We start from the raw sequence: 26,101 nt of genomic DNA on the forward strand, positions 1-26,101 counted from the left end.
ACAGTGGCGGGAGGTACATGATGGTGAGTGGCAAGCTGCAGGGGGAGCGGGTAGTGTTGGTGAATGTTTATGCCCCAAATTGGGACGATGCGGGGTCCATGCAGCGTATGTTGGGCCGCATTCCGGATCTGGAGGTGGGGGGCCTGATCACGGGGGGAGACTTTAACACTGTGCTGGATCCCCCATTGGATCGATCCAAGTCCCGGACGGGTAGGAGGTCGGCGGCGGCTAAGGTGTTGAGGGGATTTATGGACCAGATTTTGGGGGGGGGGGGGGGAGACCCTTGGAGGTTTGCGAGGCCAAGGGCCAGGGAATACTCGTTTTTCTCCCATGTACATAAGGCCTACTCGAGGATTGACTTTTTTGTCCTGAGCAGGGGGCTGGTGCCAAGGGTGGAGGAAGTGGAATACTCCGCCATTGCCATTTCGGATCATGCCCCGCACTGGATGGACCTCGGGCTGGGGGAAGAGAGGGACCAACGTCCGCTCTGGCGCATGCAGGTGGGGCTGCTGGCAGATGAGGAGGTGGCCGGGAGGGTCCGGGATGTATTGAGAGATACCTCGAGGCCAATGATAACGGGGAGGTTCGGGTGGGGATGGTCTGGGAGGCATTGAAGGCGGTGATGAGGGGGGAATTGATCACCATCCGAACCCATAGGGAGAGGGGGGAGCAGAGGGAAAGGGAAAGACTGACAGGGGAGATGGTGCAGGTGGATAGGAGATATGCGGAGGCCCCGGAGGAGGGATTGCTGGGGGAGAGGCGTAGACTTCAGGCCAGATTTGACCTACTGACGACCAGAAAGGCGGAAGCCCAGTGGAGGAAAGCACAGGGGGCGGTGTATGAACACGGGGAGAAGGCGAGCAGGATGCTGGCGCACCAGCTCCGGAAGCGAGACGCGGCCAGGGAGATTGGGGGAGTGAGGGATAGCGCTGGGAACCTGGTGCGGAGGGGGGTAGATGTTAATGGGGTCTTCAGGGACTTTTATGGGGAACTGTACCGGTCTGAGCCCCCGGTGGAGGAGGTTGGAATGGGGCGATTCCTGGACAGGTTGCGTTTCCCGAGGGTGGAAGAGGAGCGGGTGGGGGGACTAGGGCGCCGATCGAGTTGGAGGAGGTTGTCAAAGGGATAGGGAGCATGCAGTCGGGGAAGGCGCCGGGGCCGGACGGGTTTCCGGTGGAATTCTATAAAAAGTATTTGGACCTGTTTGGCCTCCTGTTGGTCCGGACCTTTAACGAGGCAAGGGAGGGGGGGGGCTCTGCCCCCAACTATGTCACGGGCGCTGATTTCCTTGATCCTGAAGCGGGACAAGGACCCTCTGCAGTGTGGATCATATAGGCCGATTTCATTGCTGAACGCCGATGCTAAGCTGCTGGCAAAGATCCTGGCCACTAGAATAGAGGATTGCGTGCCGGGGGTCATACATGAGGACCAGACGGGGTTTGTGAAGGGAAGGCAGCTGAACACAAATGTGCGAAGACTCCTCAATGTCATTAAGATGCCGGCGGTGGAAGGGGAGGCGGAGATAGTGGTGGCGTTGGACGCGGAGAAGGCCTTCGATAGGGTTGAGTGGGAGTACTTGTGGGAGGTGTTGGAGAGGTTTGGGGAGGGGTTTATTCGGTGGGTGAGGCTGCTCTACGAGGCCCCGATGGCAAGTGTAGCCACGAATAGGAGGAGGTCGGAGTACTTTCAGCTGCATCGTGGATGAGACAGGGGTGCCCCCTGTCCCCCTTGCTCTTCGCGTTGGCAATTGAGCCCCTGGCCATGGCATTGAGGGAGTCAGGGAACTGGAGGGGCATGGTGCGGGGTGGGGAGGAGCATCGAGTGTCACTGTACGCGGACGACCTGCTGCTGTATGTGGCGGACCCGGTGGGGGGAATGCCGGAGGTGATGAGGATCCTTGGGGAATTCGGGGGTTTCTCGGGGTATAAGCTGAACCTGGGCAAGAGCGAGGTGTTTGTGGTGCATCCGGGGGATCAAGAGGAGGGGATTGGTAGGCTCCCACTGAAGCAGGCAGGGAAGAGCTTCAGGTACCTAGGGGTCCAGGTGGCTGGGAGCTGGGGGGCCCTGCACAAGCTCAACCTCACAAGGTTGGTGGAGCAGATGGAGGAGGAGTTTAAGAGGTGGGATATGTTACCGCTGTCACTGGCGGGGAGGGTGCAGTCCGTCAAGATGACGGTGCTCCCGAGGTTTTTGTTCTTGTTCCAGCACCTCCCCATCTTTATCCCAAAGGCCTTTTTCAGGAGGGTCAACAGCAGTATCACGGGATTTGTGTGGGCGCATGGGACACCAAGGGTTCAAAGAGTGTTCCTGGAACGAGGCAGGAATAGGGGGGGGCTGGCGTTGCCCAACCTCTGTTGGTACTACTGGGCGGCCAACGCAGCGATGGTGCGTAAGTGGGTATTGGGCGAGGAGGGGGCAGCGTGGAAGAGGATGGAGGCGACGTCTTGTGTGGGCACGAGCCTGGAAGCGCTAGTAACGGCGCCGTTGCCGCTCCCTCCAATGAGGTATACCACTAGCCCGGTGGTGGCGGCTACCCTCAAAATTTGGGGGCAATGGAGACGGCACAGAGGAGAAATGGGGGGCTCGATGGAGGCCCCGATACGGGGGAACCATCGGTTCGTCCCAGGGAGCATTGATGGCGGATTCCAGGGCTGGCAGAGGGCAGGGGTGAGGAGGTTGAGGGACCTGTTTGTGGAGGGGAGGTTCGCAAGCTTGGGGGAGTTAGAGGGGAAGTTTGGGCTCCCCCCCGGGGAACATGTTTAGGTACATCCAGGTGAGGGCGTTTGCCAGGCAGCAGGTGGAGGGGTTCCCCTTGCTGCCTCCACGGGGGGTGCGGGATAGGGTGCTCTCCGGGGTGTGGGTCGGAGGAGGGAGGATCTCACACATATACCGGGTAATGCAGGAGGTAGACGAGGCCTCGGTGGAGGAACTGAAGGGTAAATGGGAAGAGGAGCTGGGTGAGGAGATTGAGGAGGGGACATGGGCAGATGCCCTGGAGAGAGTGAATTCCTCCTCTTCCTGTGTGAGGCTTAGCCTCATACAGTTCAAGGTGCTGCATAGGGCCCAAATGACTGGGACAAGGATGAGTAGGTTTTTCGGGGGCGAGGACAGGTGTGCTAGGTGCTCGGGGAGCCCAGCGAACCATGCCCATATGTTTTGGGCGTGTCCAGCGTTGGGGAATTTTGGAAGGGGGTAGCGGGGACGGTGTCGAGGGTGGTGGGATCCAGGGTCGAGCCAGGCTGGGGACTCACAATTTTTGGGGTGGCAGTGGAGCCGGGAGTGCAGGAGGCGATAGAGGCCGGGGTCCTGGCCTTTGCGTCCCTAGTAGCCCGGCGGAGGATCTTGCTCCAGTGGAAGGATGCGAGGCCCCCAAGCGTGGAGGCCTGGATCTCGGATATGGCGGGGTTCATCAAATTGGAGAGGGTGAAATTTGCCCTGAGGGGATCAGTACAGGGGTTTTTCAGGCGGTGGCAGCCCTTTCTGGATTTCCTGGCGGAACGGTAAAAGGCCGACAGCAGCAGCAACCCGGGGGGGGGAGGGGGGGGGGGGGGGGGGGGGGGGGGGGGGGGGGAAGGAGAACTATACTCATGGGTTTGTGGAGGGTGCTATCTCTCTCCCTTGTTTTTTTTTCTCTTTTCTCTGTCTTTTGGTTTCTGTTTTTTTTTGTTTTTTGTTTTTATTTTCCTTTTGTTTGAAGTTGCTCTTGCAGCTGGGGGGCATTGTTTACGGGGTGTTACCGCGGGTGTACGTTAATAGAGTTATGATGTTTATATTTTGTATTTTGTAAAAACTTCAATAAAAATTATTTATAAAAAAAAGATATGAGATACTTGTCTTCATGAGCCGAGGCATCGAAGATAAGAGCAGCGAGATTATGAGGATTGTTCAAAACGCTGGTTAGGCCACAGCTAGAGTACTGTGTGCAGTTGTGGTTGCCACACTATTGGAGGTATAGAAATGGCGTAGAGGAACTTCACCAGTTGGTTGGGAACATTTCAGCTTTGATGAACGGTTGGTTAGGCTGGGGTTGTTTTCCTTAGAGCAGAGAAGTCTGAAGGGGAAGTACTCCATAAGGTCAAAAGACATAGGTTCAGGATTAGGCCATTCGGCCCATCGAGTCTGCTCCACCATTCAATCATGGGTGATATATTTCTCATGGCTTCTCCCCATAACCCCTCATCCCTTTATTAATTAAAAACCTATCTATTCGAGGGGTACATAATTATGAGGGACATAGATACGATAGATAGGAGGACATTTCTCCGCTTAGTAGAAGCGTCAATAACCGGGGGGCATAGATTTAAGGTGAAGGGCAAAATATTTAGAGGGAATTTGAGGGAAAACCTTTTCACCCAGAGGGTGGTGGGTATTTGAACTCACTGCCTGAAAGGATGATAGAGGCAGGAACACACAACATTCAAGAAAGATTCCGATTAACACTTTAAACACCAAAGCGTATAAGGCTGTGGACCAATTGTTTAAAAATTGGATTTAAAAAGATAGTTACATTTTTCAAGAAGGGAAGTAGGGAAAAACAGGAAATTAATGTCCAGTGAGTCATGGTGGGGAAACTATTGGAAAAATTACAGAATTAATCTCCACTTGGGGAGGAAAGGATTAATCAAGGGTAGTCAGTAGCTTTGTCAAAGGAAGCTCATGTTTTAGAAATTTGATTGAATTTTCCAAGGTGACGACTAAGTGTAAAAATAAGGCAGATGCATTAATGGAGTCCACATGGACCTCAATAAGGATCTTGACAAGGAATCCCCCAAGGGATCCAGGAAAATTTGGCAAGCTGGATTCACAATTGGCTCAGTGGCAGGAGGCATTGAAGGTTGTTTTTGTGACTGGAAGCCTCGTGATGTTCTGTAGGGGTTGGTGCTGGTTCCCTTGCTGTTTGTAGTGAGCATTAATGACCTGGTTGTGGATGTGCGAGGTACGATAAGTAAGTTTGCGGATGACACAAAAATTGGTGGTATAGTAAATAGTGAGGAGGAGGACCTCAGGTTACAGACCGTTATAGACGGGCTGGTCAGATGCGCATAACAGTGGCAAAATACAATTTAACCCTGAAAAGCGTGAGGTGATGCATTTCAGGAGGACTAACAAGGCAATGGAATATACAATGGATGGTAGAATTCCAGGATGTAGAGGAATAGAGGGACTTTGTATGCGTGTCCATAGATCCCTGAAGACAGTAGGACAAACAGATAAGGTGTTCAGAAGGCATGAGATACTTGCCTTTATTAACCAAGGCATAGAAATATTAAAGCAGGGAAGTTATGATGGAACTGTATAAAACGCTGATTAGGCCACAGCTGCAATACTGTGTACAGTTCTGGTCATCACATATAGGAATGAAGTGGTTGCAGCAGAGAGGATGCAGAGGAGATTCAGCCGGATGTTGTCTGGGCTGGAACGGTTCAGCTATCAAAGGAGATTGTGTAGGCTGGGATTGTTTTCTGTGGAGCAGGGAGGCTGAGGGGAGATCTGATTGAGGTGCATAAAATGAGGGGCATAAACAGAGTGGATAGGAAGGACTTTTCATCTTAGCGGAGGGATCAATAACCAGGGGGAATAGATTTAAGGTAATGGGAAGGAGGTTTAAAGGAGAAATGAGGAAAAACCTTTTTCACCCAGAGGGTGGTGGGAATTTGCAACTCACTGCCTGAAGGGGTGGTAGAGGCAGGTACCCGCACAACATTTAAGAAGTATTTTGATGAGCACTTGAAATGCCATAGCATACAAGCCTACGGAGCAAGTGCTGGAAAATAGAGAACCTAGTGGAGTGGTGCAGGGACAACAATCTTTCCCTCAATGCCAGAACAACTAAAGAGCTGGTCATTGACTTCAGGAAGCAAAGTACTGTACACACCCCTGTCAGCATCAACGGGGCCGAGGTGGAGATGGTTAGCAGTTGCAAATTCCTAGGGGTACACATCTCCAAAAATCTGTCCTGGTCCACCCACGTCAACGCTACCAAACAAGAGAGCACAACAGCGCCTATACTTCCTCAGGAAACTAAGGAAATTCGGCATGTCCATATAAACTCTTACCAACTTCTACAGATGCACCATAGAAAGCATCCTATCTGGCTGTATCACAGCCTGGTATGGCTACTGCTCGGCCCAAGACCGCAAGAAACTTCAGAGAGTCGTGAACACAGCCCAATCCATCACACAAACCTACCTTCCATCCATTGACTCCATTTACACCTCCCGCTGCCTGGGGAAAGCGGGCAGCTCAATCAAAGACCCCTCCCCCCGGCTCCTTCCATCTTCTTCCATCGGGCAGGAGATACAAAAGTCTGAGGTCACGCATGAACAGACTCAAAAACAGCTTCTTACCCGCTGTTACCAGACTCCTAAATGACCCTCTTATGGGCTGACCTCATTAACACTACATCCCTGTATGCCTCAACTGATGCCAGTGTTTATGTAGTTACATTGTATACCTTGTGTCGCCCTATTATGTATTTTCTTTTTATGTACTTAATGATCTGTCGAGCTACTCACAGAAAAATGCTTTTCATTGTACCTCGGTACACGTGACAATAAACAAATCTAAATCTCCTGGGGTAAACAAAAAATAGAAGACTGGATATGTGCCTGATGATCAGCGTGGACCTGCTGGGTAGAAGGCATCTTTTCATGCTGTAAAATCTCTCTGACTCATGGCGCCGAGATCCCAGGTTCAATCCCAGCTCTGGGTCACTGTCCGTGTGGTTTGCACATTCTCCCCGTGTTTGCGTGGGTTTTGCCCCCACAACCCAAAGATGTGCAGGGTAGGTGGATTGGCTACGCTAAATTGCCCCTTAATGGGAAAAAAAAATCGGGTACTCTAAATTCTAAAAAACCTCTCTGACTCTGTGATTGGACATGCTTCATGGCCGGCACAGACAGGTGGCCGAAAGGCCTCTCTGTGTGCTGTGAAACCCCATAAACTTAACAACACCTCATTGTCCAACTAGGCAGGTTGCAGCCTTCTGCACGCAACAGTGAATTCAACAACTTGAGACAGTAAACTTCCACCTCCATCAACCCACCCCACCCCCACACCCGGCCGCATCACACCCCTCCCCTGTAGTTTGTTGTCAGTTGTTTTTCAGCTCTGGGGCCTGGCCCGACACACCCTCACTCCTCCAGCACATGGTCACCTGTCCCTTGTTGTTCAGTTGCTCTCGTTAACTTGTGCTGCTATCTCATATTTTGCCACTATTAGCACACTTAGTCCCTTAATGGCATCATTAACATTTCATTTTGCCTTATGTCCGTGACAAATTTGGCAATCCCTCCTTTGTCCCAATCTATCTTCTAGTCTGCCCACCTCCTCTGTCCCCCACACAAGTATATATTTCTTAACATTTCTAATTTTCTTTAGTTCTGTAAAAGTGTCATTTGAACTCGAAACATCAGCTCCCTTCTCTCTCCACATACACTGTCAGACCTGCTGTGATTGTCCAGTATTTTCTGTTTTTGCTTCAGATTCCGGCAACTGCAGTAATTTGCTTTTATCTATGAATTTCATTCGTTATTTTGTGACTGAACTGACCCGCAATATATTCCCTCACCTTCAGAAATATCAGCTCGTCTTTTTGCTCCATCTGTTTCTGCAACTTGGAGAGTTTCTCCTCAATAGAATTTAAATTCTCCTGAATCTCTCGAAGGTTTTTCTCCATTGTTTCGAGAATCCTCTCCTCTTCATCCCTGAGATCTGAGTAAATGCTGCTCTTTCTCAGTGAGAATCTGGTGCATTTTACTGAACTCGGATGTGATGTGGGTCTGCAGACTGCTCGACTGTTCCTACCAAATGAAATGTGAAACATAATTAATGTCCCGCGATAAAGGGAACAAAACTAACCGAGATCCCAGAAAATCAGCACAGGAGACCTTACCCTAACTTCAGAAATCCTCCCTTTCTGTTTCGGTTCTGCTTCCAGAAGCGCTGATTTCTTCACACTGAGAGAATCTAAGGAAGATTTCAGCTGATCCTGGGATTGGGAGAGGAAATCACAGAATGGAAGTCTGAGACCATGAAAATGTGATGAAATTGTAAGGTTGTAAAATAGTTTTTCCCTTTTACCTTGTAGATTTCAGCAGCTTCTTTAATCAACAGGAAGCGGTGGTCTCTGTGATCCGGCGCAACTTCACAAGTGAAACAGATCAATTTCTTGTCAGTTTCACAAAACAGCTTCAGTTCTTCCTGATGTTCCTCACAGTGAAGTTTACTTTCCTTCTCTTTCGGATTCAGCTTTAATTTTCGAGCTGTCTCGGCCAGATTCCCCAAGGCTCGATTTATCCTGAGATTTCTTTCCGGAAACTTCTCCCTACATTCCGGGCAGGAGTTTATCTCCTTCTTTTCCCAACACTGGGAGATACAGGAGCGGCAGAAGTTGTGTCCACAATCCAGTATTACCGGATCAGTGAAGAAATCGAGACAAATGGGACAAATTGCCTCCGCGGTCAAACTCTGGACCTGCTGTCTGAGAGCCATGTTCACACTCAGCACTTCCTGATTCAAACCGGTTCTATTTTGGATGTTACCGCCGCACAGCGTCAGGGCAGCTATTTCACAATAATATTCACAGCAATACCCAGATTTTTTACAGTGACTTTCACAGGGGCGGAGCCGGGGGTGGGGAGCGGAGCCGGGGGTGGGGGGCAGGGGCCCGTGCCTGGGGGGCGTGGCCGGTGTTTGCAGGGGCGGAGCCGGTGTGGGGGCGAAGCCGGTGCCTGCAGGGGCGGAGCCGGGGTGGAGGGCAGAGCCGGTGTTTCGGGGGCGGGGCCGATGTGGGGGCGGAGCCGGTGCCTGCAGGGGCGGGGCCAGTGTGGGGACGGGAGGCGGAGATGGGCGGGATCGAGATTCCAAAGCATGTCTCACTGGTCTGAACTCTCTCTCGGTCACAAACCCTCTGGCGCGAATACAGCCAGGATAACCACAGGCACTGAGGCTCTGAGATATACCTTTCAACAGACGTTTGAAAAGATATTTCGGTAAATTTGGGAATATAGAATAAAGGCGACAGTGGTAATTTACAGAGGTCAATGTTGATTGGAAATAAACGTCTTGTTTTATTGCAGAGACGATTACAGTGCAAAATGTTTCACATAACTGACAGTATTGAACATTACATTTTCTTGTTGTTGCTTGGGTGTTAAACAGCTCCTGGGTGGAGCACAGAAAGTACAATTTGGTCTGGGCGACATTATCATGTTCTCATACCAGACCCCAACAGTGGCTATGATACTGGAAAGAAACCCCAATCTTTTATTTAAATTTTGTAAGGCTGTGAAGAAATTATACCTTGATCCAGGAAGAATTTCAGAAAGAAATGGGGATATGATATATTAAAACCAACTTTATTACTAACACAGAATTAAAACATCTTTAACATCACACCAGAAAATAACTTGCAATTACTACTTAAACAATGCGACTCAATACAGTGCATGCACAACCCCTTTAAACACTATCTTCATTCCCACTCAAACAACAAAAAAACCATCACAGTTCTCAATCCAATTTGTCATACCATTGACACACAGGAATACCTGCTTTACACAGATGCTCTTTGAGAAAGAGTGATCTTGTGACTCTGATTTAAAGAAAATAACTGAATCCTGGCAGAACCATGCAGAAAATATGTCTGTATTTTTTCCAAAAGTTGTTTCAGCTTGTTAGTTCACTTTTCCAACCACACTGCTCTTCTGTCTGCATACAAACTGAACTGCAGGGAACAAACTGCTTGACTTCTGTTTCCAGCTTCATCTAACTCACAACTGAACCTGCTTTCTGCAAAATGCCTGAAATCTTAGCTTCACTCAGTAAAAACAGCATTTAGCAATCTTAAATCCAATTACCTTCACAGGCAATCCCCTCAATCCAAACAATATTCCATTAGCCCAAGCTTTTTACCATTGTTTAATTACTCCCCGTTCCCAACCTTTCAAATTAGGATTTATTTTTAAAACATGACTGCAGCAGTCGAATACACAGTAACTTCTACCCTTACTGTACCAAATACATATAATATATCACAAATACCTACATCCATCACAACATGGACACCCCTAATGCAACCCAGTGTAATTTACTGACATCCATTTCAACACAAAGAAAATCTGGGAAGTTTCTGTCATTGGCGACAATCATCCCGTTGAACACAATTCAACTCAATTTTGGAAAATACTCTCACCCATCAACTTTGCGAGAGCTCTGTAACTTTACATCTTTAAAATTGGACCAATGATTTTAGCAATGAAATCGCAAAGCAACTTTTCTCAAAGTGTCGGAGAAATCTGGAGTTCTCTCTCCTCTGAGAGGGACAGGGGGAATTGTGTAACTGGTATCAAAGAGCCGAATGAAGGCACCCTGGGGCACCGTGGGTGAATGAAGTCCAGGCAATGTCTCTCAGAGTGAATCGGAAAGCGACAGACCCAAAGACAGACTACATTCTGTAAGTGATCATTCTGGAACTGCGTGCCATCTTGTAATTTAATACCATTGTGCAGAAAATGTATATAAAATTTAACACTGTTTCAACACTGAAATAACATTTATTATATATAGAACATAGAACATAGAACATAGAACATAGAACGATACAGCGCAGTACAGGCCCTTCGGCCCTCGATGTTGCACCGACATGGAAAAAAAAATCTAAAGGCCATCTAACCTACACTATGCCCTTATCATCCATATGCTTATCCAATAAATTTTTAAATGCCCTCAATGTTGGCGAGTTCACTACTGTTGCAGGTAGGGCATTCCACGGCCTCACCACTCTTTGCGTAAAAAACCCACCTCTGACCTCTGTCCTATATCTATTACCCCTCAATTTAAGGCTATGTCCCCTCGTGCTAGCCACCTCCATCCGCGGGAGAAGGCTCTCGCTGTCCACCCTATCTAACCCTCTGATCATTTTGTATGCTATATAAAACACCAAAAGCAAAGTCATTGTCTCTTGACAAACTGCAATTTAATGTTGGGGTGATAACCAGGAAATAAATTCATAAAAATAATTTTCTGAGTTACATAGAAATCAGGAGCAGGACGGGACCATTTGGCCCTTTGAACCTGCTCCTCCATTCACTATGGTCATGGCTGATCATCCAACTCAATAGCTTTCACCCATATCCTCTGAACCCTTTCGCCCCGAGAGCTACAAGCAGCTCTTTCTTAAAAACATATGTTTTGGTCTCAAATGCTTTTTGTGGTAACAAATTCCACAGGCTCACCGCTCTGCGTGCAGAACTTCTGATCTCAGTCCTAAACAGTCTGCTCTGTCTCCACAGACACCCCACCACCAGGAGTTTCAGTAAAGAACAGTCTCTACCTTCTTTTCCAGGAAGCATTCTTCTGAAATAAATTATCGTGAAAGATGGTGATGATGGCAACAGATTTCGGCATTTAAACAACTTGGTGAAAGGAGCACGCACGGGGGCAGATGGATGGAGCAGAAATGGAGTCCTGCAGCTGCTCCGTCATTTAGTGTCGATATTCTGAGTCATTGCTGCAGCACCGATATTCTGTCAGCAGGTGGCAGCAGTGTATTCACACAGAGTCTCAACCCACCCCAGAAATGGACTGGATCCGCAATCAATTACTCACAACAGCAGGAACTGAGCTAGGTTTTATATTCCTGAGTGACACCATCGAATTATGTAATCAGATTAGTTTATAACTATAATTCCCCAAATATTGCAGTGAAATTCATCTGGAAATCAGGGAACTGAAGTTGCTGCTGTAGAAACGTAGCAGCGAAATAGCTCGAGTCTATTGTCAATGACGTGTTAACAGGAGACTGAGAAAATATCAATAGGATTTGACAAAGTCCACCTGAATTTATGAAAGGGACATTATGTTTGACAAACCTACTGGAGTTTTGTTGATGGAATAACGAACAGATTAGATGAGGGGGAACCCGTGAATGTGGTGGATTTGGATTTTGAAAAAACCTTTGCTGAAGTTCCACATAGAGGTCAGTGTACACAATTAAAGTGCATGGGATTGGGGTGATATATTGGCTTGGAATGACAATTACTTAGCAGACAGAAATCAGAGAGTAGGAAACATTGAAACATAGAAAATTGCAGCAGGAGGCGGCCATTCGGCCCTTCGAGCCTGCTCCACCATTCATTATGATCATGGCTGATCATCCATCTCAATAACCTGTTGCCGCCTTCCTCCCACTACCTTTAATCTCCCTTCATCCCAAGTGCTGTATCTAACCCCTTCTTCAAAACAAACAATGTTTTGGCCTCAACTACTTCCTGTGGTATTGAATTCCACAGACTCACCACTCTCTGGGTGAAGAAATCTCTCCTTATCTGTGCCAAAAGTGGTCTAACCCAAATCCTCAGGATGTGACCTCTGGTTCTGAACATTTCCACCATCGGAAACATCTTTCCTGCATCCACCATTCCTGCACCTACTCCTGTTAGAATTTGATGGGTTTCTATGTGATTCCCCCCCTCATTCTTCTGAATTTCAGCGAATATAATCCTACCCGACTCAATCTCTCCTCATATGTCAGTCCTGTCATCCCAGGAATCAGTCTGGTGAACCTTCTCTGCACTCCCTCGGCAGCTAGAACATCCTTCCTCAGGTAAGGGGACAAAAACTGCCCACAATATTCCAGGAGTGGTCTCACTCAGGCCCAGTATAATTGCATCAAAGCATCTTTGCTCCTCTACTCAAATCCTCTCTCTATGAAGACCTACATGCAATTTGCCTTCTTTTTTTTAATAAACAATTTTATTGAGGTAGTTTTTTGGCTTTATAAACAGTTACATACATCATCAGAAAGAAAGCAAAAAAGGCAAAAATGTGCAAACATCCATGTACTTTCAATACTTCAATCGTAACATATTGCACAAGCCCGCTCCCCTCCCACCGGTACTACCCGCCATATTTTCCCTCCAACTCTACTCTACCCCCCCCCCCCCCCACCCCACCCCCTGCTGACGCTCACTCTCCCGCAAAGAAGTCAATAAATGGTTGCCACCTCCGGGTGAACCCCTGCACAGATCCCCTCAAGGCGAACTTAATTTTCTCCATATGCAGGAAACTCGACATGTCCGCAAGCCACCACTCAGTCTTCGGGGGCTTTGAGTCCCTCCATGCCAATAGTATTCGTCGCCGGGCTATCAGGGAAGCAAAGGCCAAAACATCGGTCTCTTCCTCCCCCTGGACTCATCACCACCCTTGTTTTTAGCACCGCGCTGGTGGTGTACTTGGCCGGCGGCAGCGGTAGAGGAGCCGTGACCAGGGCCAAGCTGGAGCCCCTGCACGAAGCCGCCTCCACCCGCTCCCAAATAGACCCTGTACCCACCATCCACTTGCAATTTGCCTTCTTTACCGACTACTGTATCTGCAAGTTTAACTTCAGCCTCTAAGGTATGACGACAACCTGGAGTCGTTGCTCACCACCTCTCTCAATTAACAGCCAGTCAGATAATCTGTCAGCCAGGCCACCCACAACGTCCACCTGATGCACCAGGGAGAGAAGGGGCAGAGGGAAGGCCAGCACAGTGGCACAGCGGTTAGCATTGCTGCCTACGGCACTCAAGACCCAGGTTTGAATCCCGGCCCTGGGTCACTGTCCGTGTGGAGTTTGCACATTCTCCCCCGTTTGTCTGGGTTTCACCCCCACAACCCAAAGATGCGCAGGGCAGGTGGATTGGCCATACTAAGTTGCCCCTTAATTGGAAAACATAATTGGGTACTCTAAATTTTTTAAAAAGGGAGGGGCCGAGGGAGTCCGAGGTGCTGCGATGATCTGGCACCTCCCCTGTGGGAGTCACTGACATGGGCCCCATCACCTCCTCCTCTCTCGTGGTTATCAATGGCCCCTGGACTACTCCATGGGACGGGGTGAGCAGAGCTATCCCCGGAGGCTCCCCCACCACCTGGTGCTACCAGTCCTGGAGGCTCACTCTGCTCTTGACCAGGATCCGCCTGCTTGCTGCCACGGAGCACAGGGAGTGGACCATCTCTATCTGGGACTGTGCTGCATCATGCTGCGATTGTGCCACCACCTTCTGGGTCTGTGTCACATCAGCCAGTGACTGCGCCATATCCCTCGGGGACTGGGCCACCTCCCTCTGTGTCTGTACCAGCACCTGGGCAGTGCCACTGATGTTCCCAGCCATGGCCCACTGTGACTGGGCCAAGTTCAGGAGCGTCGCTGCAATTTCCAGTTAGCTCTGCCACATGGTTGCCTGTGAGATGGCAACACTGCCCTGTGCCTCGGCCAGTACCCACACAGAATCGATTGTGTTTCACGTGGCGCTGGTGCCAGCCCCTTAACAGTAGCGGAATCAATCCAGATGTGGTGCCAGATTTGCTGTTGTGAAAGTCCATGAAGTCAATGAATTCTGTGTCAACACTTAGTCTCAGAAAGGGAGAATCCGCCCACTCACCTCAGCAATAATTTCCTTTTTTCTGAACACAATTAGAAACTTTTACTTTGTTATACCTCTTTCTAATTTTCATTTACAGCCCAATTTCTGTCGCTTTTTTTACACTTTTCCTTTCCTAGTTTTTAAAACTTTACCAATTTTGTGGCCTTTCGCTAATCTTTGCAGTATTTTCCGTGTTTTCTTTCAATTTGAAACCACTCTTCCTGACGTTAGTGAATGGAGCATCCATCTGGTGGAGCCCTTTTCCTCAGGGAAATATATCTCTCTTGAGAAGTGACAAAATCATCTGCTTAATTGCTTCTGCATGTCTATTCTGTAACCATTTAACATGTTTGTCACTTGAACCAACTCCGGTTCCCTTTGGGTGGAGGGTTTGACTGCAGAATGTGGAAATTAACTTTGTGCTATTCCGGCGGAATGGAGAATGGGATAGAAACTAAACCTCATTTCTGGGCTCAGACGAGAGCATCACGGTGGCGCAGTGGTTAGCCCTGCTGCCTCATGGCACCGCGGTCTCAGGTACGATCCTGGCTCTGATTCACTGTTCGTGTGGAGTTTGCACATTCCCCCGGTGTTTGCGTGGGTTTCGCCCCCACAACCCAAAGATGTGCAGGTTAGGTTTATTGAACCTGCTAAATTGCCCCTTAATTGGAAAAAAATGAATTAGGTACACTAAATTTATTAAAAAATTATTTTTAAAATTCTGGGCACAGACAAGTGCAACAAGGACTAACATGTGGCACTCAACTGGTTTCAACAGGTGTACTTCAAATGTGCTTAATTAGCTGTAAAGTGTTTTGAAACGTGAGGTTGTAAAACGGTGAAAAATATTAATGCAAGTTTTTTTCCATATTTCTTGTTTTTTAAAAATGTATTTATTACAAAATGTATCAAAACAGGTTTCAGCAAATAAACGCCCCGGGAAACATACTTCGCAACAATCAACAACATAGTCTGTACAGACTTTTCCTCTTTTTCACCCTCCCCCCCGCCCTCCCCCCCTCCCCCAGCCCTACCCCCCTCCCCCAGCCCTACCCCCCTCCCCCCACCCTCCCCCCGCCCTCCCACCGCCCACGCCCACCCCACACCTCCCTCTCCCCCCGCCCTCCCCCACCCCCCTCACCCCACCCCTCCCTCTCCCCCCGCCCTCCCCCACCCTTCCCCTGCCCTCCCTCTGCCCCCTCCCCCACTCCCTCCCACCCCCCTCCCCCTCCCCCTCCTCCTCCACCCTCCTCCTCCACCCTCCCCCCCGCCCTACCCCCCCCTGCCCTGTGACGAAAAGCTCCTCAAACACCGTCACAAACATCACCCACCATTTCCCAAACACCCCCTGCTGGGCCCCCTAAATCATACTTTTTTTTTAAATTAAGGGGCAATTGAGTGTGGCCAATCCACCTAATCTGCAGATCTTTGGGTTGTGGGGGTGAAACCCACGCAGACACGGGGAGAATGTGCAAACTCCACACGGACAGTGACCCAGGGCCGGGATTCGAACCCGGGTTCTCAGCGCCGCTGTCTCAGTGCTAACCACTGCACCACGTGCCGGCCACCTTTTACTCATACTTTATCTTCTCTAACCACAGGAAGTTGTACACGCCACACCAGCAAGCCTCTACCCCGGTACCGATGCCGACCATCACTCCAGTAGAATTTGCCGCCGTGCAATCAGAGAGGCGAAGGCCATGACTGTCGTGTTGGTCATTCTGGGGTAACACGGATTGCTCACAATGCACTTAACTGATCAAGTATACACCAAACGTGGGCGTTGGTTCCATATGAGACTTACTGAACTCTAGTAACGAAACACACAGCTGCCTGTGGGTTGACTCTCTATTACCATAAGTAAACTAAAGTTAACTATCTAGATCAGGCTAGCTCTGATCCACGTGTAGGAGGTGTTGAATGATTTGTACACCCTGACTGTCACTACAGCTATCACCAGTGGAAGAGGCAGAGTGTTGCTGCCTTGTGTGTTTTATAGGTGCAAGCCCCCCCTCCGGTGTCCTGTCTTGTGATTGGTCGTGTTCTGTTCTGCATATTGATTGGCTCACCTGGGTGTCTGTCAGTGCCTGCTTTTACCTCATGATGTGCATGGGTGCCTATTCTGACATTCCCCCCTTTTAAAAATAAATTTGTTGGCTTGAAGAGTGCTGTTAGTTGAGGACATGGCATGTACATGCTGAACGAGATGGAGTAGCTTGCATGCATGGGCACCAAGCAGAGAAGCCTTGCCGGGCTGGACGATCTCAAACCGTAAAGTGGCCTTGATGGCCTGTTGGATACCTGAAGGTGACAGGACCGTAGCGCCGTGATGGCATTCCCATTGTAGTTGAACAACTGGCAGGCCAGCGGAAGAATGGTAGGCTGCCTTTGGATACGAGCCAGATCTGCTTTGGATATTAGGTTGGCCGAAGCATCGGTGTCCATTTTGAACCAGATGCTACAATCGTTGACCTGTACTGTGGCACGCCACTCGTCCGCACAATCCAGTTTTAAGGATGGGTGTGTATGTTGGTGAATGTGAGGAGGCCTTGTCATGCATGGTGATGATGCCCACTCGATATGGGCACTCTGGGCAGTCGTGCTCTGGATGGGTGATGGGATCCGGTTCCAAGTCCAGCAGCCCTTGCTGCAAACTTTGAACTCGTATTCATTGGAACTGGAATCGCTGTCCCCCTGTCGAACGTGCAGAGCTGCACAAAGCAGCATAATGGCCAAGCTTCTTGCAGTTGAGACATCGCCTACCTCTCGCAGGGCATTGCCACTTTAAATGGATGGTGCCACAGTTGGGGCACGTCATCACGTCGAGACGCTCAACGCGTCGTTGCGCCTGCACAGTGCGCTCAGCCGCCGCCCGCACTTGTGCAGTTTAGTCTTTGGCCGCTTTGTTTTCCCGACCATGGTGCACATGCGTGGGACCCCTGGAAAAGCAGGTGAAATGGCCGCTTTCATCGATGCTCAGGCCCCGCATTCGGGCCATGGCCTGTACACTTCAGCCTCGTGGGAGGCAAGTTGGTCCTGCTCTGCCGACTTCAGGCGGGAATAGCAACTTTTCGCCTGTTCGTGGACTTTTCATGTCTCGGTGGCCACTGGCCACTGGCAGGGTCATATTTTTTACTTTTAGGAGCTGCTCCCGCTGGGTGTCGGAATGGACGGCAAACACAACCTGATCCCTGATAAGGGAGTCAGCGGTGTCTCCGGAGTTGCAGGATTGCGCAACAATGCTAAGATGAGTTAGAAAAGACTGAAAAGGTTCGTCCTTACCCTGAAGGCGCTATTGGAATACATAAAGCTTGAAGCTTTTGTTTGTCTCGACCTCGCAGTGACTATCGAATTTGGCTAGGATGGTCTGGAACTTGGCCTTGTCCTCACCGTCGGCAAAAGTGAGCGAATTGAAAATTTGGATGGCCTGGTCCCCCGCAGTAGACAGCAGCAGCGCGATTGTTCGAGCATCGGAGGCACTTTCAAGGCCCAAGGCCTCAAGGAATAGACTGAATTTCTGCTTGAAGACCCGCCAGCTGGCGCCAAGCTTCCCGGAGCTCCGGAGTTGTGGAGGTGCCTGGATCTTTTCCATGCCACTGGAAGGCAGTTGCTGGCCTTCAGTGAATTTTCGAAGGTAAATTACTGAGAGGCAGTAGCCACTTCTGGTATCATGTCGTGTTGTTCACCCTGGGGTAACACGGGTTGCACACAATGCACTTAACTGATCAAGTATACGCCAAACGTGGGCATTGGTTCAATATGAGATTTATTGAACTCGAGTAACGAAACACGCAGCTGCCTGTGGGTTGACTCTCTATTACCATAAGTAAACTAAAGTTAACTATCTAGACCAGGTTGGCTCTGATCCACGTGTAGGAGGTGTTGAATGATTTGTACATCCTGACTGTCACTACAGCTATCACCAGTGGAAGAGGCAGAGTGCTGATGCCTCGTGTATTTTATAGGTGAAAGCCCCCATCTGGTGTCCTGTCTTGTGATTGGTCGTGTTCTGTTCTGTATATTGATTGGCTCACCTGGGTGTCTGTCACTGCCTGTTTTTGCCTCATGATGTGCGTGGGTGCATATTATGACAATGACATCGGCCTTTCTCCTCTCCACGAGCACCAGCTTTTCTGAAACCCCAAATATCGCCGCCAAAGGGTCCGGGTCCATCTCCGCCTCCACTACCCGAAGACTGCAAACACTCTCGCCCAGAATCTTCCCAATTTGTCGCAACACCAAAACACGTGCGCGTGATTCGCAGGTCACCTCCCACACCTCTCACACTCACCTGCTTCTCTCTGAGAGAACCCACTCATTCTCGCCTGAGTCATATACACCCTGTGCACCACCTTAAACTGTATCAGGCTCATCCTTGCACAGGAGGAGGTCCCGTTTACCCTGCGCAGTGCCTCAGTCAATACTCCCCAATTGATCACCCCTGCCAACTCACCTTCCCATTTCTCCATGATCTTCCCCACCCGCTCCATATTTATGTGTAATCAGATCAGCCTATATATTAAAATAGTATTATGTTTATTTTCCAGAATGTCCACTTCCTGATGTCTGTAATCGTGCCCGGTTTTGACCTGATAAGGATGCTAGCCCCATGTCCAGCCCCACTCTTTTTCCAATAATGCTTGTTGGAAGACATTGTAAGACAATACAGCATCTTATATGTATAGTAACACCATAAGCATCTCACACTCTGACTCCAGATGCTGCATCAAGACCAATACTAGCACGATGGACTCCTTCAGCATCATCATAGGAGTACAGTCAGGCTGCAATCCCTCCCCATTCATTGTCCTCTTGGTTATCAATTTTATCATGAAGAAGGTGATGTTGGGTGCAAACTTTGGCATCTTGTGTGAAAACCACTGGTTGCTGGACTTGCATCTCCCAGACATCACTGCGCGCTCCAAAACATGGCCACCAGGTTTCAGAGCAATGGCACCAAAGTTGGTCCATGTATCAGCTGTGTGAAGGCCAAAACAGTGACGACTAGATAGAAATGAGGTGCTACCATCCCATTGGGCAACACACTATTGGTGGCATCTATCACTTCCCCTACCTAGATTGCATCATCTCCATTGAGGCTAATGTTAAGATCAATGTTTACACAAGACTTTGCAAAGAAACATTTAGTTATTCAGACCACATGTTCTGCCATCCAGCCATGAAACTATAACTGCACATGTCCATCGTGGTAACAACTATAATCTACACCAGAAAGTCATGGAATAGATCAGCAAGGGTGCCACATGAGTTAAATGTTTCACCAGCATTGCTGAGGTAAAATCCTGGGCATCACATCTCGACTGAACAGCACCAAAGGGGAGATGCTACAGAGGACAGGTCAGAGGCACCTGGTGGACATTGTGATGGGGAGATGACTGAGACGAGCGGGACACGTGCTTTGCCTTCCAAACACATTCCCACCGGAGTGGAGGTAGAATGAACATGGCCAGATTGTAAAGGGAAAATGGGACCAGCCAAGGAAGACCTGGTGAAGTACACTGAAGGAGAACCTTCAAGAGCAGGACACCACCTGGGCTGGAGTGAGAGAGATTGTGATGAATTGGTGCTGGTGATGGAGTCTTGCTGCCTGCTGTGCTGCCTGGTGTCCGACACGTGATCGGAGGAACTAAGTCTGAGTAACTGTGTTTTGGAGTTTGACTTTACATGTTGGGTCGTGTGAATCTTAATAGGAATTAAAGTGAATCAGTGTAACCATTGACCAATAAAGTTAAGGTAATGTCCCCATGGATCCTTGGATGGCGATAAGTTTTCTTTTTAATAAACCTCAGGATTCAACATTGACATATCGGTGACAGTGAGGCAACTTTATTCAACATAAATGAGTCGTGAAACATGACAGTATTTGAACAGTAGTTACATTTTCTAATTGAGAATTATATTATCCTGTTTATCCCTTGGGTGTGAGTTGCAGTAACACGTGCCTGCACCACCTGACCTAAACACCTGGCTTATCCTCCAAGTGCGTCTTGAAGTCTTCTCCACTTAGGTTTTCTAGTCTCTGTTCCCATGGCCATGTAGCTGGCTCTGCTTGTTGTTCTGTTCTTTTAGGTCATATAGCACACAAGGAGTCCATTCAGCCCTCTCAGTGCAGGCACGATTTCTTTAGAGGAATTCAATTAGTCCTATTCCCCCTGTCCCAAGACCCTATCTCCGTAGGTCTTTTAGATTCAAGAATTTACAGTTTTAATCTTTTATGAAGGTTTATTTCCTGGTGGTACACAGCACAGTGGTTAGCACTGCAGTCTACGGCGCCAAAGACCTGGGTTTGAATCCCGGCCCTGGGTTCCTGTCCATGTGGAGTTTACATTCTCCCCATGTCTGCATGAATTTCACTCCCGCAACCCAAAGATGTGTAGGTTCGGTGGATTGGCCTCGCTAAACTGCCCCTTAATTGGTAAAAAAAAAATTGGGTACTCTAAATTTAAAAAAATGAAGGTTTATTTCCATGAAATGGCCATCAATTCCCCTTTGGAAATAAATATACATCACTCACACCAACATCATTGGCAGACCATTCACACTCCCATTATAATGTGCTCTTCCTGAAATCACTCCTGTATCTTTTGCCCAATCCTTACATCTCTCTCTGCTTGTGAATGCAATGTCATATAGGGCTGATTTAGTATGGTGGGCTCGACAGATGGTTTGTGATGTAAAACAAGGCCAGCAGCGCGGGTTCAATTCCTGTACCAGCTTACCCGAACAAGCACCAGAACGTGGTGACTAGGGGCTTTTCACAGTAACTTCATACTTGTGACAATAAAAAGCAACAGCTTGGTTCATTGGCCTGACCAAAACCTGTCATAATGATGCACACACACATCAACTCTCCCCTAAATCTCATTTTCTCAATGCAAAAAACCCACACAGCTTCTCCCACTGAACATTGCAGCTAAAATCTCCCATTTATGGAACCATTCGGGTACATCTCATTTGCTCCCTCACAAGAGCCCTCACATCCTTCCTCAGGTGCGGTGACCAGGACTGGATGTAATATTCCAATGTGGGCTATCTTTTCATTTAATTAGATATATTATCTCTGACCATTCTTAATTCTCCCACTTCTACTACTACCTCCACTTTGCTACAACAATGGAAACCTGCAAGGTATAATTGTCTATTTGGTTAATACAAATAAAAAAGTACAACAGTAAAAACAAAACAACTAAATAACTTGTTCGGGTGCACTTAACATAAAATGTCCCAACATGCTTCACAGGAATTTATAAAAGAAAACATCTCATTGAATCACAAATCAAGAATGAGTTAAACCATGTATGTGGATTACATTGGAGTTTTATATAATAGGTACATTTCTAATTAAGTATCTCTCCGAGTAAGCCACTACAGTGAATGGACGAGAGAACTCCCAGATACCCCAACACCCTGAAAGTGCCTGTTTCATCTGGCTGCAGTGGCTGTACCAAACCAGAGGGTGGTGCTAGTGTTCCCGATTACTGCTGGATGTGTTCAGAGACATCCTTCACTGAGATGCACTATTTTAAGCAGACAGGCAGACTTGACAACAGAAGTAGAGGAGATATGAAGAGAGTGGAATATGCAGCAAGTTATAATCTGCAAAACACTGTTTGAAGGAGGAGGTTAGCAGCTTCAACAGTAACTATTAAAGGGAATTGAAAGGATATTTGAAGGTCAACATTATTGTAGGACCAGCTGGACAGCTTTTCAAAGAGCTGGCATGGACAGGACGGGCTGTGTAATCTCCGACACGGTTTCCCATCTGAAACAGGAGGGAGATGCCGCTGTCCATTCAGATCCTACCCTCGGTGCTGAGGGATGAGGGGCCAGTGGAAGCATTCGCTTCACTTTAGGGTGAAAATCACTCCGTTTGTCCAGGGCAGTAATTTCCGAATCAGGGTCAATGAATTATTGATGGATTTTTAAAACGCCGGAATCTGGAGCCAGCAGAAAATGAAACACACACTTTGCTATCCTGCTCTGTGATCTAATCATTAAAAAAATGTCACCTTTTTCAAATAAATTGTTGTTTTGTCCAGTTTAATAACAGCGTTGGGCAGTTGAACCATTTGAACCATCCGCACCCCCTATGACTGAGACCCACACCCAGCAGTTTACAGCTGGCAGGAGGCAGGGAGATGGTGTGAAATTATGGGATGGATCTGTTAGTGATCTTTAATCCCGCAGATTGTCAGCGGGGCCGAGTTTTCCCCGTCGTCATTCTCTCCCGGAAAGAAGAAGGGAAAGATTCTCTCAGTGAAAGTGAGGGTGAAAGTGTGGAGATGGGACATGTTGTCCGCATTGTAAAATGACACCTGTCCACCCTCATAGTCCAGTAAAACCCCGATCTTCCCGGGATTCACACTCAGGGTGAGGGGGGTCGGTGAGGGGGAGGTGGCGGCTAAATAACCAGATCCGGGAATCAGTGCCAAAATCCAGAATCCAGACTCAGGCCTCAGGGAGATTCCCCCTTTCCTGTTCACAGACTCTCGGGCCACTCCCAGACCCCACTGAGTCTTCCCCCTCACCCCCACCTCCCAGTAATGTCTCCCTGATGTGAATCCCTCTGATCCCAGGACACATTCCCAGGAATCAAACCTCTCCGGGGTGTCAGGGAGCCGCTGCTGTTTGTCTCCGAGTCTCACACTGGTCCGGTCCTCAGACAGGATGAGCCGGGGATTCGCTGTGTTCAGATCCAGAGTCAGAGAGGCTGGAGCTGGGGGAAAGTTAAAATAACACAGTCAGTGATTTAGAGAGGGAGGGGGAGGGAAGAGAGAGGGAGGGGTAGAGAGGGGCAAACGGGGTAGGTGAGGGAGAGGATAGTGAGGGAGGAGGAGGGGTCAGAGGAGAGAAATCAGAGCAGCAGAGCCAGGGAGTGGGTGAAGGGAGAGAGCAGGAAAGGAGAGAGGGAGTGTGAGAATGGAGTGAAAGTAAGGCAGAAGTGGGTGACGGAAAGCTGGAGGGTTTGAGAGTGTGGAAGCCGGATTACAAAGAGATTGGGAGAGGGTTGAGAAATAGAGGGTGTGGCAGGTAGAACAGGAAGTGACAGGGAGTGTAGGAGGGTGTGAGAGACTGAGGTGGAGGAGTAGAGACAGCAGGTTAGCAGGGAGAGTGTGAGGGTGAGAGAGAGAGTGCAGAGGAATGAATGCAAAAGTTGGAGAGTGTGAAAAAGAGAGAGGGGGTGTTGGCAACAGTAGGAAGGTGGGAGGGAAATGGGAGGGTAAGAGAGAGAGTGGGGGAGAGAATGTACAAGATGGGATGAGAAAGAAAGTTTAGGAGGTCGGGTCGGAGGATGACACTGACTTCCCGTCACAGCGTCTCCAACACCCTCCACCATCCCAGAGACACTCACCTCGGTTGGCCATGTTAGTGAAGAGGCTCCTGGGAATCTCTCTGGTGCTCAGCACACAGCTGGCCCGGTACAGCAGGTGGAGGTCGGAGCCTCCGAGGGGGGAGGATGGACGGAGGGCCGATCCCAGGGACTAGCTGCCGTCCAGTCTGGTCTGGGGCTTCTGGAACAGACAGTCCCATCGATAATGGAGATGCAGTCACAGAGCTAGGGACTACATGAGGGGATGTCGGTGAGCATCCAACACCTGCAGGCGCAGGTGGAGGAATCCAACCGCGAGCAGGAGCAGGAGGTGGTGCCGACCGTGCCTGTCACCCCGGCCAACACTCCATGGGTGGCGTCCGCAGTGGAGGCATTGGGGCGATGGTTTGGACTATGGATCGGCGATGCCCAAGGCCTGGGGCATTCTGTGCAGGCGCTGGCCGAGGCCCAGGACAGGGTTTGCTGCCTCACATGTCCCAGAGCCACCTGGAAATTGCAGCGGCGTTCCTGAGCATGGCCCAGTCACAGCAGGCCATGGCTGGGAACGTCAGCAGCATTGCCCAGGCACTGACCAACATGGCGGAGACACAGAGGGAGGTGGCCCAGTTCCAGAGGGAGATGGTCCACTCCCTGTGCTCCCTGGCCTCCAGCATGCAGACCCTGGTCGAGACCAGAGCGGGCCTCCAGGAGTGGCAGTGCCAGGTGACGGGGGAGCCTCAGGGGGTAGCTCCCCTTCCCCCCTCAGTCCCAGAGAGAAGCCCTGGGGCCATTGGGCACCCTGAGGGAGGAGGAGGTGATGAGGCCCATGTCGGTGACTCCCGCAGGGGAGGTGCCTGATCACAATAGCACCTCGGATTCCCCCCTCCTGTCCCTGGCGTATCTGGCGGGCAGCGGGCAGAACATGGCGGTACCACGCCACCTGGGACACCTGAGCAGGGGCCGGGCCCATCCAGGCCCGGTTTCTCCAGAAGACGCCGGCCAGTTCGCAGGGCAGGAATCACAGTTGGCCGGCGTCTTCTGGAGAAACCGGGCCTGGATGGGCCCGGCCCCTGCTGTACCCTCTGGAGACCCACCTAGACATAGTGTTAGGGCCCGCAAGGCCAGAAAAGTAGACACCAGTTAGGTTTGGCACGGGTGCAGGGCACATTTTAGTTATGGGGCGAGGGAATAAACCTGTATATATTTGTTCACAATAAACACCTGTTACCACTGTTACAACCTGCCTCGGTGCTCTGTCTGATGGGTGTGTGGGGTGGGCTAGCCTGGGCTGGCTGGGGGTGGGGGAATGGGTGAATGTTGGGGGGGGATCTGGGGAATGGTGTGAATCCTGTGGGTGGCCCGTGATCCCCACCCTCCTCACCTCACCCTGACCGCCCCGACCACCGCCGCCCCAGGGATTCGATGGGACCGTGTGTGGGAATGACCGGCTCACAGGCAGGGATCACCCAGGTGGACGGTGGAAAGTGTTACCGTGGGCAGGAGTCAGACATTGTCATACGATGCAGAGCAGCAGAGCTCATCGCAGAGCGGGTTGTCATCATCCTCCATCCCAGGGTCTCCACCCCGCGGTGCGGCAGGTATGTGTCACGGAGGGGGTTGCAGGAGGGGGTGGGGGTCGGTGGCCGAGGCGGGAAGTGAGGGGGTGTGCGGTTGGGATGCAGTGTCCGTGCCCCTGGACAGTTCCCCCCCCCCCCCCCCCCCTACTTGTTGGCTGTCAGCGTGTCCCGTGCTCGTAGGCCCTGGTGCACACGTCATGCGGCCTCCCACACCTGCCTGGGCTCCATGTCCTGGCCGCCCTCACCCTGCCCCGCATCCTCCTCACCTGATGAGGCCTGGCGTTCCTCTTCCTCCTCCAACACATCGCCCCTCTGCTGTGCGATATTCTGGTGGATGCAGCAGGCCGACATGGGCGACCCTCTCAGTGTCATACTGGAGGGTCCCTCCACAGCGGTCCAGGTACCTGAACCACATCTTCAGGAAGCCAAAGCACCGCTTGATCACACCGCTGGTCGCTGTGTGCGAGTCATTGAAGCGGGTCTCCGCGTCGGTCTGTGGCCTCCGGATAGGAGTCATCAGCCAAGACCACAGCGGACCAGAGGCGTCTTGCTGACTGCCCGGCTACCGGGTACAGACGTGTACGATGCGCAGCTGTTGGTCACAAACCAGCTGCATGTTCATCAAGTCAACCCCTTTCGGTTTGTGTACAGCGGCCTGTTATCCTCAGGTGCCCGTAGGGGGACATGCATCCCGTCGACCACCCCCTGGACCCGGGACATCCCGGTGATGGTGGCGAAGGCCGCTGCCCGGGCATCCTGGTGGGGTCAGTCCACATCGAAGGAGATGT

The 26,101-nt window shown here is 50.1% G+C and overlaps 1 protein-coding gene across 1 annotated transcript in view; it reads right to left on the minus strand.

The window, feature by feature from the left end:
* The window catches only part of LOC119976482, a 65,225-nt gene that overhangs the window by 10,945 nt on the left and 28,179 nt on the right, over nt 1-26,101 (minus strand). Inside the window, 5 exon segments of the mRNA XM_038817020.1 lie at nt 7,571-7,712; nt 7,714-7,802; nt 7,895-7,990; nt 8,083-8,564; nt 22,594-23,142. Of these exon segments, the coding sequence (XP_038672948.1) occupies nt 7,571-7,712; nt 7,714-7,802; nt 7,895-7,990; nt 8,083-8,564; nt 22,594-23,142 (1,358 nt within the window).

This window comes from Scyliorhinus canicula, chromosome 13, assembly GCF_902713615.1.
Source record: "Scyliorhinus canicula chromosome 13, sScyCan1.1, whole genome shotgun sequence".
NCBI classification, from domain to species: Eukaryota; Metazoa; Chordata; class Chondrichthyes; order Carcharhiniformes; family Scyliorhinidae; genus Scyliorhinus; species Scyliorhinus canicula.